The sequence below is a fragment of the Sminthopsis crassicaudata genome, chromosome 2 (genome assembly GCF_048593235.1).
Source record: "Sminthopsis crassicaudata isolate SCR6 chromosome 2, ASM4859323v1, whole genome shotgun sequence".
Taxonomy (NCBI): Eukaryota; Metazoa; Chordata; class Mammalia; order Dasyuromorphia; family Dasyuridae; genus Sminthopsis; species Sminthopsis crassicaudata.
The window spans coordinates 631,375,728-631,396,851 of NC_133618.1; the positions used below are offsets into that span (position 1 = coordinate 631,375,728).

General features: G+C 42.9%; 1 protein-coding gene across 1 annotated transcript in view; it reads right to left on the bottom strand.

Moving 5' to 3' along the window:
• Positions 1-2,871, bottom strand: part of ETFA (electron transfer flavoprotein subunit alpha) — a 69,707-nt gene extending 66,836 nt beyond the window's left edge. The window contains exon 1 of the mRNA XM_074296497.1: positions 2,604-2,871. Coding sequence (XP_074152598.1) covers positions 2,604-2,666 — 63 coding nt within the window. The 5' untranslated portion in view covers positions 2,667-2,871. The remainder of the gene's footprint in view (positions 1-2,603) is intronic.
• Between the last annotated feature and the right edge of the window lie 18,253 nt (positions 2,872-21,124).

Here is a 21,124-nt window from a genome sequence, read left to right on the forward strand (position 1 = left end):
AGGCCTGACCCTGCTTCCCTAAGTCCATGTCCTCTCTTCTCCAGTTCCTTCAACTGCAGAACTGCTACGGCAGGGATACATTCTAACTTGTCACTGTTCCTTCTAAAACCCAGCACTCAGAACGGAATGTAACACTGACCAGAGCAGAGATTTAAAGATTAACATTAAAAATACTTCTTAACCTCAATCTTTCCTTAATCACCTAGTTCCCCAAGTTTATTTTCAGAGTAAAATGGACCGAAAGAAGCTTGAGATCACCGTCTTCAGGAATTTCTTCAACGGACTCAGCAGCAACTGATCACTTTCTCCTGTGTTCTTACCAGTGTTTTCCCATAAGACCTTCACCAAAGGACCACAGGGAGAATTATAGTTCTTGGGGATCCCGGGGTCGAAAATGGATTAACTCTCACTTTTACTAAGACAGACACCTCTCTTCCGGGTCTTTTCAGCTGTTACTCAGATTCCCCGGGTTGACACTCGGCAGCCTGCCTTATCCGTTCTGCATCTCCCAACTGTCCTTAGGGCGAGAGATGGGATGATATTTTTATTTTACTGTGATATGGTGGGGATAGGGCCAGACTTCTTTCCGGTTTCTTTTCCCCCTCTGGCAGTTACTCCTTTCCTCACACATTTGTAACTCAATTTTATTTCATAAAGCACAGGCCCTGGATGACTGGGGGGGGGGGGGGGAGGGGAGGAAACTGATTCTCCTTGAGTGACTTCTAAATTTAAAAATAAGTCAAGGGCAAATTCCTCTGGAACTTTACCAAAGACCATCTGAAATCTCCATCTTAGAGAAAGTCAGACTCTAAGGGGAAAACGTACAAGTCCCTCAGACAATGGAGAGAGCACTAGAGCTAGGAGGAGACATTTAGAACCTCAGGTCAAGTTTTGCTTAAGCCACGGCATAAAAAGAGTCCAATCCCTGAATAGGACCAGTGAATAAACATCCACCAGGCTCCTTCCCAGCGCGGGCCACTACACTAAGAGCTGGGAGTGCACGAAGAGGCAAAAGGCAGCCCTTACCCTCCGGGAGTTTGCAGTTTAATGGAGCGATTAGCAAACAAAAGTACACAAAGCAAACCACAAGCGCTGCATGAATAGGGAGCGGGAGACTTAGAGCCGGGGTGAGGGAGGCTTCCAGAGACGGAAGGGATTTTAGCTGAAACTTAACCGAAACCGTGGCTGGAGGGAATGTGTCCCCAGGACGGAGAAGCCCGGCTGAGAAAAAGCTGGAACAGCCAGGGCCCGTCCTGGACAGACGCGAATGCGCCGGGGAACAAGGAGCGAGAGGACTGGAAGGTACTAAAAGCCTTCCAGTTCTTCCACACTAAACAGACTGAGAGTGATGGGAATCACCGGAGCTCCTGCCCAGGAGAGGGGCAAGTCTGCAAAGTCACTTTGGTGGCTGGGGGGAGGGGAGGGGGAAGGCCCTAGGGTCAGGCAGAGCCCCTCCCGGGGGCTGCCACGGGTATCAAAGCGAGGGGGGGGGCAGGCTGCCTCGAACCTGGGAGCCCGAGGGACGGGAAATGGCGACCTCCTCCCGGGACACGTGGAGTAAAGGCGCCTCCCGGACCCCGGTCCGAAGAGCAGAGGCCGGAAGTCAGAGAGGTCAGAGGGGAGTGTTTGGGTGTGAGGGTCACGGCACGGGGATGACTGAGTCCTCAGGTACTGCCGGGGTCACCGGATGAGTTATTACTGGGGCAGAGGGCCGGGACGGAGACCTGAGGGATGCCCCGGCGAGGAGAACCGGAGAGATGCCTCAGAGCGGGAATGGCAGAGGGCGGAGGGAGAAACCACCGCGGGCTGACTTGGAGGGGGGCCGGCCCCCCGGCCTCCAGCGCCTCGGCTTCCCCCGTCTACAATGGGTGCACCCAGGCCCCCCTCTGGGCAGGATTCTGGTCAAACCGGCTCCCCAGTCACTCTCCAGGCCGCCTGACAACCAGCTTCACCTCTGGCTGGCCCTCCCCCTCCCGAGCTCGCCCCCGACCCAACAGAGAGCCTAACTGGGCTCCCCGGCCCTGGTCCTGCCGAGCCCGGGGCTGAGTCAGCCGAGGTCAGGGCTCCCAGAAGCCCTGGCGGGAGGGTCCCGGGGACATTTCAGACCCACAACGTGACTTAGAACAGGGGCACCGCTCGGCTCCCGCCGGAAGTCCGGAGAGGTCGGGGAGATGACGTCCTGCAGGGGGGTCTGAGCTGTCAGTGCTGGGGAGGAGGGGAAAAGGGCATGGAGCAGGTGGGGCCTCTGGGAATGGCTGCGAGGTCAAAGTTTAGGGTCTGGCCCCGCTCCGACCAGTCGGGGCTCGGAAGGCGCCCGGGAGGTGGCGGCTGGGGGCTTAGCTCCGAAAGGGCAGCTCGGGCTAGTCTGGATTCCGGAGTCCGAGGACCTGAGTTCGGTCCGGGCTCCGAGAGTCCCTCCCCCGCTCTAGCTCTCAGTTTCCCGTCTGCCCACGGAGACAGCCACGGCCCAGCTTCCCCTCCCCGCTGGTCTCGGGATGCCCCGGGCCACGCACTCAGCAGGCGCCTTGTGGGTGCGCGCCGCCAAGCTCGGGGCCCTCCTGGGGTGTCTCCCGCTCTCGGGCCTCGACCCCGGCCGCCCTCACCGTGGCCCGCCTCAGGCGCGCGGGAGCCGCCGCCGCCGCCCGGAATATGGCCGTTGCCGCCATTGCTGCTGCTCCCCCGCCGCCGGCTGCGGCTCCTGCCCTGGCCCGGCCTCCTCCGCTCCGGCGCCCGCTCCGGTCCCGCGGACCTCAACTCAACTCCGGAGACCGACCCAACTCTCGCGAGACTTGGCCCGCGCCCCTCCACACACACCCCCACACTCCCAAACGGAGGCCAAGAGCGAGCATTCGGCCTCGGGAGCAGCCCATTGGCGGCCACGCAGCCAATCAAGAGAGGCGGGAGCCGAGGCGGGGCTCAAAGAAGCGGGAGGAGCTCGGAAGTAGGGCAAAGGCCACGGCGGCGCCCAAGGGAGGGGGGCCTGACCCGTCTGGGTGCTATAACCTTGGGCGGGCCGCGCCTGCTCCTTCAGCCCCGTCACGTCCCAGGCTCGGGCCCAGGAAGCGGAAGAGGCGGGAGCGGGCCGCCCCGAGGTCGTGCTTGCCTGCCTGAGGCTCTTCGCGCCTTCCCTCGGGGTCCTTGGAGCCCGCGTGGCCAGACTTGGACCCTCGACGCCCCCAGCTTTCTCACCGAGCCTCCCCTCCCCCATGTATGTTTAATTTGTACTGAGAACTTGTTTTTATTTTGTCTTCATTTCCGAATATGCCTTCTCCAGTGAGAATCCTCCACTTTACCAAAAAAATCAAAAAGACATTAACTCAAGGCTAAATTCTCTCTGAAAACAAAGTAAAAAATAAAATATAACTTTTAAGTATTAAGAACAAAAGAAGTCCAGCCAAACTCACCAGCACAGCAAGTCTGACAAAATATGTGCCCTCCCCCCAGAGGTGCCAGTCCTCCCCCCAGAGGTGCTAGTCCTCCCCCCCAGAGGTGCTAGTCCTTCCCCCAGAGGTGCTAGTCCTCCCCCCAGAGGTGCTAGTCCTCCCCCCAGAGATGCTAGTCCTCCCCCCAGAGGTACTAGTCCTCCCCCCAGAGATGCTAGTCCTCCCCCCAGAGATGCTAGTCCTCCCCCCAGAGGTGCTAGTTCCCGCTTTCTTTTGTTTTAGACCACAAGTGGTCACGCCATCCCTGACTTTTCAGGGAGGTGAGAACCCCAAAAAGGAGGCGATCACGCCCCCCCTGACTTCTAAGGAGGGGAAATGAAAGCACTGAAAAGGAGGTGATCACGCCCTCCCTGACATCTCAGGAAGGGAGATGAAAAGCACCAAAGAGAAGTGGGGATTTGCTAGCGGGTTTCTGGGTTGAAGGGCCTTATTAGAGACCAGTATGCACAAACCCATCAGCATGGGAATTATTACACAAGCACATAGCAATAACGCAGAGGCTGTTAGTGGTGACTCTCCTCGGTCAGTGCAGACTCGATGTGGTGTGACAAACAGGAACATACAAGTGGTGATATAACAAACAATATAAATCAACAGGGTTTTGTAAAAGATTTCCAGAAGTCCTAGAAGGAGGGTATGTAAATTAAACATCAGTCACACATACACCTTCTTCAGCAACCAATGGATAGTCCAAAACCAATCTATTGTCCATTGCTTCACGTGTTAGGGAATCCAATGATCCCCACAAGTTTTTGAAATCCCGCATCAGTCTTATGATGTCTCAGAGAATCCAATGATTCCTGAGGATTTTCAAGTCCAACAGTTTTTGATGTCCATGGGTCAAACGTTCTTTCAGTGGTGGGCACAGTCAACAACAGAACCACCCGATGTTTCTTGGGTCTTCTCCTTCGTTTCAAGGGTCTGCTCTGTCTCTCTCCGATGGACAAGGCGAATATGGCTTGTTGGCACCCATCTGATTCCTTCTCCATCTGTGGAGATACAAGCAAACCCTCTCCCCCAAGCAGTTAACCTATCTGGTCCCTTCCATTCACCACTTTCTGGGTCTCTCCACATCACCTGGAGCTGCTCACACTAAATACTGCCCTTCTGGTGGGTTATAAAACCTGTCTGCCGGAGCCAGTGCACCTTTGTCAAAAATTAGAAAATTAATGGTATAGAGAACTAAATTTAGACGTTCTCTGTGTTACCTGTGGCTCCCCCTTTCTTTTGTTTTTGGAGGAGTGTCTTAATGTCTCTGTTTCTTCTCTCTACTATTTCATTGAGGATTAAAGGGTATGCCCGTGGTATGTAAAATCTTATACTGTGCACAAAAGTGTGTAAAATGTTTGGACGTATATGCAGGTCCATTGTCTGTTTTTATTGCTTGTGGCACACCCATAATTGCAAATGCTTGTATAAGGAATTCAGTGACCACTCGGGCTGTCTCTTTTGCTGCTGGCATTGCAAATGTGAATCCTGAAAAGGTGTCTACCACGGCATGGATAAAAGATAGATGACCAAAAGATTTATAATGAGACCCATTTGCCAGATTTCATTGGGTCTCAAACCACGAGGGTTCTTCCCTGGAGGGAATATAGGAGCATGGAAAGGAAGGCAAGCTGTACAGGCTTTTACTATGTTCCTAGCTTCTTCTCTTGTTATTCCAAATTGTAAACGAAGAGCTCGAGCAGCCTGATGATATTTAGAATGAGGCTCTTGTGCTTCTTGAAATAAAGGAGTACTGGCCAGCATGGTTAGAAGGCTATCTGCCTTTGAATTACCATCAAAAATAGGACCTAGAAGTCCACTATGGGAGTGGACATGCAAAATATAAATCTTACCTGGATGCTTTCTCACTCGCTCTTGAAGTTCCGTAAAGAGCTGATATATATTGGAGGCTACAAATATTATTTGGGCTGTGGCAATTCTTTATACCACACCTACTGAATAGGCCGAATAAGATATTATATTTATGTCTCCCGGATAATAAGCAAGAGCTAGAATGATTGCATACAATTCATTCTGCTGAGTGGACTGAAAAGGAGTTCTGATTACTCTCTTTATAGTTAAGTCACGAGAGTATACAGCACAAATAGTATGTTTGGATGCATCTGTAAAGATGGTCCTTTAAGAGGAACTTTAGAAACCTTTTCTTCAAGAATCCATTGCCAATTATGTAGCAGTCTGGTTATCTTTAATGGAGACCCGTGTGTAAAATTTGGAGCCATGGCTAATAAAATTTGCCATTCTGGGATGGTTTCACAGCACACATTAACTTGTGCATTAGTATAAAAGGTGTATATTTTGTCAGGTCTTGTCCCAGATAATTGTATTGCTCATTTAATGGCCTTTAATAAAATTCTAGCCACAAGCACTGGGTAAGGAATAAGGCTTTGTTCTGGTTGTGCTGGGAGGTTCACCCACTCTATCACACTGTCTCCTTGATGAAGGACTGCTGTGGGTGCCTCTTGTATAGCAAAAACTGATATTTCCAAGAGTTTTTGAGTGACTCTTTCAACCACATTGGATAAAGCCAGTTTAACTTCTTTCAAAGCCTCTTAAGCTTCTTTTGTAAGTTGGCATGGTGAATTTAAAGCACCATCTCCCCTTAAAATGTCATATAATGGTTGCAATTGACAGGTAGTCAAGCCTAGCACGGGATGCATCCATTGGATATCTCCTATCAATTTCTGGAAGTCATTTAAGGTGTTTAGCTTCTCTGTTCTTAAGGAGAGTTTTTGTACTGTAAGAACCTTAGGATATACTTCATATCCTAAATATTGAAAAAGAGCATGTCTTTGAATCTTTTTTGAAGCTATGTGCAATTTATAATTCCTTAGTGTCTCTATGGTTTTTTGTAGACATGCTTCTAACATTTGTTCCTCAGATGCACATCCCAATATATCATCCATGTAATGTAATAACATTACTTTTGGAAATGCTTTTCTTACTGGAGTAAGAGCAGCAGCAACATACATTTGACACATAGTAGGGCTGTTTTTCATTCCCTGTGGCAAAACTGTCCATTCATATCTTTTATAAGGCTCAGCTAAGTTAACGCTGGGCACTGAAAAGGCAAATCTTTTCATATCCTCCTTCTCTAGAGGGATAGAATAGAAACAATCCTTAATGTCTATAACCCACAGAGGCCATTCTCTAGGCAATTGAGTAGGAGATGGAAGTCCAGGTTGAAGAGTCCATCTGTTCATTTACCTTTCTTAAATCAGTCAACATCCTCCATTTTCCAGATTTCTTTTTTACAACAAATACTGGGGAATTCCAAGGACTTAGAGAAGGTTGTAAGTGTCCTTGGTCAAGTTGTTCCTGTACTATGTCTAGTGAAGCCTGAATTTTATCGCTACTTAAGGGCCACTGTTCTATCCACACTGGTGTATCAGTTTTCCATTGGATAGGAACAGGTGAAAGTGGTGGCAGGCCTTCAATAGCAGCCCTGCCTAAAAAATCCGAAGTACTCATTTTTAACCCTAATTGTTGTAAAATGTCTCTTCCCCACAGATTGATGGGGGTTTTTTCATCTATAAAAAGTAAAAACTCCTGTTTCACCTTCAAATATCCATCTTAAAGGGGTAGCACTAACTTCAGCTGCTATTGATCCTCCTACCCCAGACATGTAGGTGTCTGCCTCAGTCTTTGGCCAGTGACTGGGCCAGTTGGCACCTCTAATGACTGTGCGATCTGCACCTGTGTCCATCAATCCTTCTAATGGTATGCCATTTATATTGGGCACCAAAATTCTGGAACTCTGTCTTTCCAGAAATCAGCCAGAGTCAGGATCACTAAATGTCTTTATTCTTGATCTTTTACGGTCAAGGTAAGGGGGTTAGGTCTAGCAATCTCACACACACCTGCCTCAAATGCCAGGAGAGACTGACTCAGCGTCTGTGTCTCAATTTCCTCTTCCTCCTCCTCCTCCTCCCACACACGTCACTTCCCCCTCTTTATTCCACCAATCAAGTCAGCACAGAACAGCTGGGGAGGGTCAACCTTCAAACAAGTTAATAGGGAACTGTCTAATTGGCAATTAGTCTTGAGTGCTTCATTATCCAAGTGCATTGCTCAGTTCTAGCCCTTTACAGCTAGTCCTCCTCCTAGAGGTGCTAGTCCTCCCAGACATCCCCTGTGCACTTCTACATACTCTAATATCCAGGGATACTGGCCTTCTTACTGTTCCTCAGACCAGACAGGTGGACCTTTCCTCAATCTGTACCTGAAATGCTCTCCTTTTTATCTCCAGATGGATTCCCTGGCTTCCTTTAAGATTGAGTTGGGGGCAGTTAGGTGGTACAGTGAATAGAGCACAGCCCTGAATTCAAACACTTAACACTTCCTAGCTGTGTGACCCTGGGCAAGTCACTTAACCCCAGCCTCAGAAAAAGGAAAAAAAAAAAAAAAAAAAAAAAAAAAAGACTGAGTTTGCCTGAAGGTAGGAGGAAATTGCCTGGGAAGATAATTGAGGGTCGGGACAAATCTCTGATTTCTGTGCTATTAAAAATAAAATTAACTTGGAAAAAAAAAAAAAAAGACAGTTCAAATCCTACATTCCACAAGAAGCCTTTCAGATCTCCCACCCACCCCTCAACCAACGATTGCCTCCCATTTGCAGATCCTTGGTTGCAAGTTGATCCTCCCAGCATACTGAGAGCTCCTTGAGAACAGACGCTGTTTTCGCCTTTCTTAGCATCCCTTACATTTAGTTCAACACTTGCACATAGTAGGTGTGCAATAAATAAATGCTTATTGATCCACCTTGACCTAGCTTAGCCTTGTGGACTTGAATCCAAGGAAGCCTGGGTTTAAACTGGATCCCCAGACTATCTGGGTGCCCCTGGGCTAAGGTTCCATTCCCTGCTCCAAAGGCTCAGACAAATCACTTATGATATGTGGTTGGTTCATGGCTGGGGTCTGTGGTATTCCATGTACAATATGTACGGCACAGATATTTATTTCCTACCCATGGGAAAAATGCTAGGCAGAAAACAAACACACTAACAGAAAGACTTAAAAACTATTGTTGTGTTCTGCCAAGAGGGCGATACTTAAAACCAGGTAAATGTGACCGTTTTCAGGACTCTTCGTTAGATATTTCACATAGCCAGGAACTAAAAGGTTCATGTCTTTGGAAGCTGGGCCAGAGATTGGCTCAGCCCCTGCCTACTGGTCCTTTTCTCTAATAGTTGTAAGAATTCATTAATTATTGGGGTTTAGCTGGGATCAAGAGACCCAGGACCTCCTGACTTCTGGGACCGGAAAGCCTGGTTAGGTCCATCTTGGAACTGATGTCCATTCACCAGAGACTAAGACAAACAAATGAGAGGCGGTCCCAAACTCGAGTTCAGACCTAAAGCTTTGACTGCCCCGTGGCTGCCATTTAGTTGCATTCCAGAGTAAGAAAAAAAGGCCACTTTCTCCCCACCCCCAACCTCTCCAGTCAAATATCCCAGACACAGGTCAGCTCCTTTTAAATATCTGGCTTTATGGCTCAGCAGCCAATAAGGAAATTGCTTAGTCATTCCCAAAGGGCCCTCGTGGTCAGTCAGAAGCAGGTAGGGCGACTTGTGCATAATCCCAGAGCTGGCCCAATAAGCTCATTTGCAATTCAAGCCCCATTACAGTCCTATTTAATTTTTCAGAGGCTAGTGTTTGGTGACTCAAGTCCATCCAACAACACTCATAGACTATTGGCATTTAAAAAGTAGTTAAAGGAACTTTGCAATTTCTGAAGGCAATCTAACCCACTTTCTTTTCTCCTGTTTAATTCTAAATCTGTCTCTAAATTTTGTACATAGAAGGACCTTAATCAATGTTATCCATTGACAGAGAAACCATCTCAAGACATTCAATCTTATTGGAGAGATTGTTGTTGTTTATTCTCAAAGAGAATGACATAACATCAAGGAGGTGATACTGTGATACTGAGAAGCAAGCGAAGGCTGTGCAGAGTTACCAGCGTCACTTTCCCCTCAGAGCCACCTGGGTCCAATGGCCAGCTATAGACCAAGATGACTGGAGATGACCCCTCCCCCCATGCAGTGGGAGATATTGGCCTTTTTAGGCTCTTAATTTGACTGAGGCAAGGTCCAATCTGTGGTTAAGGCTAGGTAAGAATTAGACAGAAAATAATAGAGGTAATGGGTTAATAAAAGAAATTCTGGAATTGTATTCAAAAGACTTATGTTCAAGTCAGAACTCTGCTAAATCACCCTGTATGACTTTGAGGGATTTTTGTTTTGTTTTTTTTTAATCCCTAATAGGAGGAAATGTGGTGTCCAAGACCCCTTTCAATTTCAAATTTGAAATACTATATTTATTGAATGTTTTAGTAAAATCTCATTCTTTCCCCCTTCCCTTTAATCTGAGGAAAGAGAGGTCCTTGTCCTTGCTAAACTTCAATCTCCATCTTTGCCCTCAATCTGATATTCTCCTTTCAATTTCCTCTGATCTTGCTTCATCATTCAAACTCTCTCCATGTTGCATTTTTTCAACATCTTTAATTCATTTCTCTCAGAATATAAAATGGTTAAGTCTTTTCTATCTGGAAAACAACAACAACAGCAACAACAACAACAACAACAACAACAACAACAACAAAAAAAAAAAAAAAAAAAAAAAAAACATGGTACCTTTTCCTTCCCCTTCTTTTCCTTCCCCTTCTGAAGCAATTTTCCTCTATCTCTACATTCCTTCCATGACAATCACTTAGGAAGAGCTTCCAAGGTCTATCTCATCATTCAAACAGTCCTCAGCCCCTTGTACTCTTGTTTCTCTCTCCATCACTCTACTCCATCACATCTACTCTACTCTAGTTACTAAACACAATGGAGTTTTAAAAATTTATAATAGCCTTTTATTTTTCAAAATACACTCAAAGATAATTTTCAGCATTCATTCTTGCAAAACAAATTTTCTCCCTCCTTCCCTACCTCCTCCTTCCCCTACACAATAAGCACTCCAATATAGGTTAAAATATATCCAATTCTTCTAAACGTTTATCATGCTGCACAAGAAAAATCAAATCAAAGGGGTAAAAAATGAGAAAGAAAAAAAGCAAGCAAACAGCAACAACAACAAAAGGTGAAAATAATATGCTGTGTGATCCACATTCAGTCTCTGTGTTTTTCTCCCTGGAGGTGAATGGCACTTTCCATCTCAACTCTATTGGAATTACCTTTAATCACCTTATTGTTGAAAAGAACAAGAATGAACTTTTTTATAAACTCACCCTCCTTTATCCTGTGCTAACATACAATGTGAATGACTCCCACTTTCCCCATAGATGCATTATGACTATATTCCCACTCTTCTGTAGACAAGCTCACTAACAACTCCTTCTCTCTCTCCTCTCCTAGCTCCTCATGCATATCTCATTCCTTCAAGATGGACAGTTCCCAAGGGTCTGCTTTTTTCTCTTGAGAGAATCTCATCTATTTTTGTTGCTTCAATGGACACCTCAGTGTGGAATCATAGGATCAGACATTTAAAGTTTGAAGACACCTCAGAGGGGCTCATTTATTGAGGGTCAGGCAGATTTAATTGATTGGCCCAAAGTCAGATTGTATCATAAAAAAGATGTGAATCTGGGTCCTCTAACTCTGGAGCCCAGGTCTTTCTCCTACTCAACTCCAATGAGTTTTGCCTCTAAGAGAAAATACAAATCTCTCTCTTTTTCATGTAAAGTCCTTCACAATCTGGCCCAGATTTACTGCATAGAACTGCAATGATCCAGCCAAATGGACTTTGGTGTTTTTTACACTGACCCTTAGAAGGTCTGCAAAACACTGTACAAACATTATCCCCTGCTAAGACTCACAATGGGGTGCAGGTCAGCATTGTGGGCATTATTATCAACCTCATTTTATAGATAAGAAAACTGAGTTTACCAAGTTTGACTTAATATCTAGCATGTGGTCACACAATTAGGAATCAAAACAAGATCTCTCTGAATCAAAGTCCCAGATTCCTTCTGCTCTATCACACTGTCTCTAAGTTGATGTCTCAGTTTAATTACTTGGTGGCTCTAATTCAGCCCATCTCCTACTCTTCTATCTCTCCCATGCCCACTACTATCCCCACCAATCCATCAATTCCCCTTCCTTGCCAAGGATCTTTACTTTCAAATGGTTTGTTGAGGTTTAATGTGACAAATAAGAGCTACAATTGGTATTGGTTGCAAAGAGTTTCTGAAACCTTAAAGCATTAAGTAGAAATAAATTATTAGGAATATTTAAGCAAAATGAAGAGAAAGTTGTATACAATAACAGCGATATTATTTCAAGAACAACTGTGAAAGACTAAATTACTCTGAGTATAAATAGTCAAATCAATCATAAAGAGCCTATGAAGGAAGATAATATCCATTTTTGAAGAACTGATAAATACCAGTATGTATAGTAGGATTTTACATTTATACAAATATAAGTAAAAAACATTTATACAGATATAAGATATATAAGCATATATATATAAGATATATACAGATAGATATATAAGCATATATATAAGACATATACAGATAGATATATAAGTATATATATATATATATATATATCATGGCCTTCTCTCGTGTGGGGTGGGGAGGAAAGAATCAATCCAGATCTTCAAGTGTAACAAAAAATAAAATTTTATTTTGCATTTTAGCAATATTTCAATTTCCCCATCTGAGGGCTCAGTTGGCCCTCAGAGGCATCTTCAAACTTTAGACGTCTGATTCTATGAACTTACTCTGAGGAAACGACTGAAGCAACAAAACATTTTAGTATAGTACAATACCAACTAAAGTTTTCTTTTGATAAATGTGTATTTTAAAAATTTCTCTAAATCAAAAGGTTAATATTGTAGCCCAAATTATTTAATATAGATTAATATGGGGTTATTAGAAAATGTGCTGATCATATTTTTTTATTTTAATAGTTTTTATTTACCAGATATATGCATGGGTAATTTTACAACATGGACAATTGCCAAACCTTTTGTTCTAATTTTTCCTCTCCTTCCCAGCCCCAGATGGCAGGTTGACCAATACATGTTAAATATGTTAGAGTATAAATTAAATACAATATATGTATACATGTCCAAACAGCTGTTTTGCTGTACAAAACGAATCGGACTTTGAAATAGTGTACAATTAACCTGTGAAGGAAATCAAAAATGTAGGCAGACAAAAATAGAGGGATTGGGAATTCTATGTAGTGGTTCATAGTTATCTCCCAGAGTTCTTTCGCTGGGTGTAGCTGGTTCAGTTCATTACTGCTCTGTTGGAATTGATTTGGTTCATCTCATTGTTGAAGAGGGCCTCATCCATCAGAATTGATCTTCATACAGTATTATTGTTGAAATATACAACGATCTTCTGGTTCTGCTCATTTCACTCAGCATCAGTTGATGTCTCTCCAGGCCTTTCTGTATTCCTCCTGATGGTCATTTCTTACAGAACAATAATATTCCATAACATTCATATACCACAATTTATCCAGCCATTCTCTATTTGACGGGCATCCACGTAGTTTCCAGTTTCTGGCTACCACAAAAGGGCTGCCACAAACATTCTTGCACATACAGGCCCCTTTCCCTTCTTTAGTATTTCCTTGGGATATAAGCCCAGTAGTAGTACTGCTGGGTCAAAGGGTATGCACAGTTTGATAACTTTTTGGGCATAGTTCCAAATTGCTCTCCAGAATGGTTGGATTCTTTCACAACTCCACCAACAATGCATCAGTGTCCCAGTTTTTCCACAGCCCCTCCAACATTCCGCATTATTTGTTCCTGTCATCTTAGCCAATCTGACAGGTGTGTAGTGGTATCTCAGAGTTGCCTTAATTTTCATTTCTCTGGTCAGTAGTGATTTGGAACACTCTTTCATATGAGTGGAAATAGTTTTAATTTCATCATCTGAAAATTGTCCTTTGTTCATATCCTTTGACCATTTATCAATTGGAGAATGGCTTGATTTCTTATAAATTAGAGTCAGTTCTCTGTATATTTTGGAGATGAGGCCTTTATCAGAACCTTTAACTGTAAAAATGTTTTCCCAATTTGTTACTTCTGGAAGGGGACATATTTAAAAAGCTTACTGGACCATAAGGTCAATATGAGTCTGTGGTAGATTATGGCCGCCACGAAAACTAATAGGATATTTGGGTGCATTAAGAGGGACACAGCTTCCATTGATAGGGTGATGGTGAATCCATTGTCCTCTGCTCTTGTAGAGTACTGTGTTGGGTTCTAGATTTAAGAAGGACCTTGATAAGCTGGAGACCTTGAGCCATGACATATAAGGATTGGTTAAAGGAACTGTGGAAGAGATGACTCATGGGTATGGCGTGATGATGTTCTTGAGGAATTTGAAGACTAATATGTGAAAGAGATCTAGAGTTAGAGTTGTTGAGTTTGTCCCAGAGCATAGAACCAGAAGTAATTTTGGGAGGCATTTACAAAACTGACAGTGTAGGCTTGAATGTTAAGGGAAAGTTCCTAACAACCAGTCATACCAAAGTGGCTCCCCTACCTTGGATTTAATTTAAGCCAGGATCTGATGGCCACTTGCCAGACATGTCATACTGGAGATTTCTTCGTGTGTGGGGATTGGACTAAATTATCTCAAATCCTTCCATTCTATGATCTGATCTGTTACAGTTTAGTCTGTAGACTATCCATTCCTGGCTGGAAGGAAAATGAATTTTCAATACCAATTCATCAAGAAAATCATTTATTTGCCAAAGATCACCCTTACCTTAAAAACAACAACAACAATGTGTTTTATATCATTTGGGCCTTTTAAAATGGTTTGTCTATTGATTTTACAGAGTGTTTCCTTGGCTAACCAATTCTCTGCCAGGGAGAGTTCTTCAAGTGTTCAATATACCTCAAAAGACTCTTCCAAACACAGAAATCACCCAGAGAGCAGACAAATTGACTTCAGGGGGGCAAGCTATCTTGATTCCCAGTAGAAGGAGCCTTTTGCCCCAGGGGTGAGTATTTTTGGAATGTGTAATTTATAACTGGGTAGGGATTAGCTCAGCCAGGCCCGCATGTGCTGATATATCACCCAGGCTTCTCCTGGTCATCTGGGCAAAGGGTCGCGGGCATAAAATATGATGTGCCCGCTATGTTGGGGTCAGCAAGGCTGTACCTCCTCGGTCTCTGCAAATAGAGATCATTCTGGTGAATTGATTAAGAATGAATTACGATCATGAGGAAGGACAATTAATTAGGAGAGAAGCCAAATCTATTGTTGCCTGGGATTATTTCCTTAGAAGTCCATGACCCAGTTTTCTTTAGGGGAGGAGGAGGAGGGGAGAGGGAATTACTTTTTTCTTAAGCACTTGGTATGGTCTGAGAACTAGAGGTTAATATAATGAAATTATCCTGATGAAAATAAACCGAAGAGTGGTCGTTCCATCTTGCTAATTATACACACAAACAGACACATGCACAGATGGAGAGAAAAGAATGTGACTTTTGTCTTGGGAAGAAAAAGTGTGTCTTACCCAAAGTAATGAAACTACAAGACTTGTCTTAGTCGGTATTGATCCAAGAGCCAGAGTGATGGAAAATCCTCCTATCCAGTGAGAAGATTATGGCTTAAGTTCGAAAAGAGACCTTCTTCAACTAAACTGTTACATAAGCTCTGGGGAGGTGACTGTAAGATAGAGGTTTAAACTAAAGGGCTTCAGTGTAAGGAGATTTCAAGGCTAATCAGCAAAGGATGATTATAATGGTGATATCAATATTAACAGATGTGGGGGTACCAAAGAGTCACAAATCTAAGCTACATGGAACAAAAAGCTTTGGAATATAGAGACTTGACTTCCTGAGAGGTGAATAGACTTAAAAAGCAACATGAGACCTACGTTTTGGGATGTGGCCGAGGTGGGAATTTGTTTTGTTGGACTGTGCATGTTGCCTAAGGAGGTTTTCCCTTTTTTATTGTTCAGCTGGAGGGATAGTTAATATGTGCCTGTAAAAATAATTAATAGATTGATTTTTTTAAATAGAGAGGCTAGTGGAAGAAAATTATAAGGAAACAGAATGAGGTACATATCATTCCCTAGTCCTGTCTGCCCTCAGAGCCGTACCAAGAATGAAAATGAGTTTATAGTCCAATATTCAACTAAAAAAAAACACAATTATTTTTTCCATCTTTGGAATAGTCCCCAGAACTTTAAATATAAAAGAATAATAATGATGATAGGCTGGCTACTTATACTAGGACTGTTTCTATCTCTGAACACAATAAAAAAGATGAGCATTTCATCATTATGATTAATGATAAGAAGGAAAAAAAAGTAGAATATCAACTTGTCCCAGCCTGCTTCTTGTCCGGGCTATAGTCCATTTCTTCATCTCAGCAGATTACCTCCAGCTTTCCTCAGACACCCAGGGCTCTGATAGGTAAATTTTCAACTGGAGCAGAACCCAGCTGCCACACCAGTTCCTGATCAGCTTCTAATCCTTTGACCCATGCATACTTTTAACACAATTTGCCTTCACATTTATATGCCCATGTTCCCAAAGAAGGGCTGCCATCAGCCCTTTTCCCTGGAGGTCTAAAGATATCCTTGTTGGGAGAAGTGGGGATAACAGTAGGGGGAAAGCTTCCCTGTTCACCACAGTCAATCCCAAGACCTCATCAATGCATTTCCATTTATACAAATCAACCACTCCTAATGAAACACTTTGAGGCCTTAAATATGATTTCCTTAGTAATAAGTCAAAATAAATAATATCACAGATATTTCTATATAAAGGCAATTACAAATGCACAATCCACATGTCTCCCTCTCCCATCAATGCTCTCAGTATCTATGGGGAAGGGTGAGGAAACCAGAAACCTGCCAAGGAAGCTCATGGTGCAATTGCTTGGGCTCAGTAACTTACAACTCCAAAATTGCCCCCAAAAGTACCTTAATAAACACGGTTATGAAGCAGAGTTGATTCATCTGTGCATGACCAAACACTTAGAGGCAACATGTCTCAGTCAAACTAGTTGTTCTTTAGTTTTGCTTCTCTGGTTTATCTATTCAAAAGCTATTTATTTACATGAGTGAATTTGTTTCTTGGCAACAACTCTTGTGTACATCACCCCAGCTTCATACTTGTACGATGCTCCTGAAATGATACAATTCTGAAATCTGTCCTTTCAACTCTCTTCCTCTTAACTTCCTAGATTCAGACTCTGAATCCCAGCAGCAAATAGTCTCACCTTAGCCTAGTTCTTCTTAAACTTTTTCCACCCACAACCCCATGTCGCCCAAGAAATGTTTATGTTATTCCATCTGGAATCTGAGCCAAGGTGTTTCTGGCAGTATCTGTGCATGAGCAGCACAAAACGTGGGTGTTGTGTGTTCAGATCCAAGACTGCAGTGAAGTCATGTGAAGCAATATGGGCAATGCTGGTAGAAATACCTGGGATTCATTGTGCACTTGGTTTTGACCAGATTTTTAATTGTTACATTCAGAAATCTTTTACTGATGTCAGATTTCCAGGACTCCCACATTCAGTTATGTGACTCACAGTTTAAGAAGCTGTACCTTAGTCTATGGTTAAATTCTCATCTTCTGTCTATAATATAATCCCAAATTATATTGTTCCAGTCATTGTATACATTGTCTTCCTGGTTGTATTTACTTTTCTCTACATAATTTTATATAAGAATGCCTGGTGTTTCTTATATTGCAATTAATATTTCATTATATTCATATACCACAAATTATTTAGTCATTACTCCACAAATGGACACCTATTTTGCTTCCAATTTTTTGCTCACATGAAGAGTGACACAAGGAGTAATACAGAATCATCAAATCACAGGATGATGAGCATAAAGTTGGAACCTCAGAAGCAATCTACTTCAGGGTGCTCATTTTATAACTAAGTTAACTGAGACCCAGGTAAGTCCCCCAGACAAAGCCAGAAATGGAGTTTGAACCGAGGTCTTCTGACTATGGAGCTAGTGCTCTCTCAGTGTAGAGGAAGCTAAAAAGCTTCTTTCAGATATATATATATATATATATATATATATATATTTGACTTTAAAAGGCCCATTCTCCACTTTATTTTGTGCTCTGTAGACTTGTGTTCTAATGTAGCCTTTGTCTTTAATGTCCTTGACTGGTCAGTATTTTACAATGATACGTCACTTTGCTAAATATAGGGAATGAAACCGGGTCTGGGTCAGTGGGAACTTTGCCAGTTGGAATCTTCCTGCCTGTGTCTAAAAATACCTTTGCACAGTTCAGACACACCCCCTCCTCTTTGATTCATTTCAACCCCAGTTCCTCCATATCTGCTTCCAGAAAGGAGGCCTTTTAGCTCTTGCCTTCCATTTCCAACTTGGAAAATCCAAGTTGTGAAACCGCTAACATTTCCGGATAATTTAAACAGCTTCCCTCAGTGTATTTTTAATAATCTTTGCCTTTATTATTACCAGATGCTGAAATCCAAAAAAACCCCACAGAGGAATAAGCTTCAAAGACTGGAGAAAGTAATAATTTTTAAATGATAGTGTAATGAGGGACAATGAGCACTAGTGTAATGCTCCTTCTGCTGATGAAGGAGACGTAAGGAGAGGCCTTTATGGGATGGGTTGGTGTTCTGTTCTGTTAACCACATGGTTAGCAATCTTTTTTGACTGGCCACATAACCAGGACTTGTACTGGCTCTTTAGGTTCTTTAGCCAGTTTCTCTTTGGCTTCCTGCTGAGGTCTGACCAGACCAAACCCAGTAAGAGACAATGATAGAAGGAGCAAGGCCTTGGGGGCTTCTCCCCATTGCACCCAAGCATCCTGGTGAAATGGGCTCCAGGCCTTGGCCTCTGGGTTTGGTCTTTTTCTGTGCTAGGAATGGAGATTGGACTCTACAATACTGAGTCTCAAAATATTAGGGAAAGTTCCCCAACACCTAGGTCCTTGTCTTTTCTGAATGTTGGGGGGGGGATATTTATACATTTATTCTTGCTATTTCTTCAAAATAAATACTTCTTTATAAACACAGCTTTATAAAAAGCTGATTGATATTAAGTGGCTAAGTGGAACTGGGGCGCACCTATTGACATCTATTAGTGGGGAGAATATAGCTAATGGGGACTCTACATGACAGCATTAGAGAAAGATACTCATAAACCACTCAAGTATTCCTAGAATCCAGCCCTCACCTCTCTCTTAATTTCCAGTCTCATCTCTCAAGCCAGATATCCTGCAAATGAAGTAAACTCCAGGTCTCTAAAACAAAACTTATTATCTTTCCCCTAAATCCTCTCCATTTTCTAACTTTCTTATTACTATGGAAGACATCACCATCCTCCCAGTTACCCAGGCCATCCTTAACTCCGAGGATCAGAAGAGAGAAGAGATGGATGTCACAAAAATCCAATCACCAACATTTGGCATCAGATTCAACATGGCGGGGTGAAGGGAGCGGGAGGGAAGAAAGAGAGGAGTTAAGACACATGTGGTTTGACCTGTTCTTGATGAAGCCCGGATGGATCATTATTACCTCTATTCCTTCTAAATATTCATTAAACACTTTTTAAATGATCTATTCCAGAATTTCCCCAGAAGTCAAAGGCAAGCTCATTGATTCATAATTAGCAGACTCTGCTCTCTACTTTTTTTTTTCTTAAATCAGGACATTGACCTTCTCCAGTTTGGTTTTCTGTGATCTTTCCTATATTATTGATATTGGTTCAGCAATCTCAGCTGCCAAGGCTTTTAGGATTTGAGCTTATAGCTCTTCCCACATCATCTAGGCCAGGTGTGATTTGAGTTCATCAAGCTAAGTGCACATCTCCTATCACTTTACTTATCTTACCATTAGCTACCTTTGTTATAATTTCCAATGCAGAGAAAATAGAAATAAGATATGAGCAATTCTACCTTAACCATCTACCTGAAGCAAAGATCCTTCTGTGTTGCTCCCTTTTCTCGATGTAGGAAAACATTGTTCTTGACACTGGAACTGTGGAGAGGGAGAAGAAAAGAGAAGAGGGAAAGGAAGGGAAAAGGAGAAGGGAAGGAGGAGGGGAGAAGAAAAAAGGAGACAAAGAAGGGGGGAGAGAGAGGAAGGGGAGGGGGCGGAAGGGTAGAGAGGAAAGGAGAATGGGGTAGAGAGCAAGAGCTCTAGTGGATGATGATGGCTCATGAATTTCCCCTCTCACTCCAATATCTAAACTTTGTGCCAGATTTGTGATCTGTTTCCCAAACTCTTCTTTTATTCCCTCCTTCTGTCCAGGTGGTCTGTAGTATACTCTGATAACTAAATGCCTTCTGTTTCTTCCCCATTGACTTTCACCCCCTTAGAATGTGAGCTCCTTGAGAGCTCCTTCCTCAATGGTTGGCACTCTGTTTGGTACATAGTAAACACTTGATAAATACTTCATCCATTTAATCATTTGTTTACTCCAATGTCCTCCATCATTCTTCTTTATTCCCTAGTGCCTGGATTTTTTTAGGTGGTACAGTAGATAATGTTAGGCTAAGAGTCAAGAAAACATCTCCCTGGCCTCCAATACTGACTAGCTGTGTGACCCTGGGCAAGTCATTTACCCCTTTTGCCTCTGTTTCCTCATCTGTAAAGTGAGCTGAAAAAAGAAATGGCAAACCACTCTAGTATCTTTGCCAAGAAAACCCAAATAGGGTCACAAAGAATTGAATACAACAAAAAGCAATTGTATTGCTTTTTCCCTATCCTATTTCTTTTGAAACCCATATTCCACTCCCATATTCCAGTCATGAGTTTCATCCCATAAGTCTCCATAATGTCTAGAAAGTTAACTTTGCTTTCTTGCCTTACCATTTTTTTATTCTTTAAAATTCATGCAAAAATAGTTTTCAATATTTACCTTTGCAAAACTTTATGTTCCAAATTTTTCTCCTCCCTTCCCCCTCCCCTAGATAGCAAACAATTCAATATAGGTTAAACATATGCAATTCTTCTAAACATATTTTCACATTTATCATGCACAAGGAAAATCAGATCAAAAAGGAGAAAAAAATGAGAAAGAAAAAAACAAGCAAGCAAGCAATTGCCTAACTTGAAAAAAAAAAAAAAAAACCCTATTATCTACTCTTGCTTATTGTCTAAACTTTAGGGATTCGTGCAAAGACATTTGAGGCTATGGATTTACTACCCGATACTTTCTTGGATTTTGTTTTCTATGAATTTATGGGTATCTCAGCTGTTATTCTTACACTGTTGTTATTGTTATGATATCTAACTTGATGGAGAGGCAGCAGAGAACTGTAGAATTAGGTCACTGGAGTACAATAATATCTCTGCATGCAGATGCAATCAGCTGAGTGTGTGTGTGTGTGTGTGTGTGTGTGTGTGTGTGTGTGTGTATGTGTGTGCATTTTTATGTTATTTGATTAAGTGATTTTTTTCTTTTGAATCAGCATTCCACGGTTCCCTGATGTTGTTCTGTTATTCAGTCATTCAGTCATGTCCAATTCTTTGTGACCCCCTTGGACCACACCATGGCAATATTGTCCATGGGATTTCCTTGGCAAGGATACTAGAAAGATTTGCCATTTCCTTCTGCAGTGGATTGAGGCAAACAGAAGTTAGACTTGCCCAGTTTCACAAGCTGTCCATGGCCAGACTTGAATTCAAGTTTTCTTGACTTCAAGCCACTGGCTAAGTAACAGTACTACATCAGTGAGGGCTC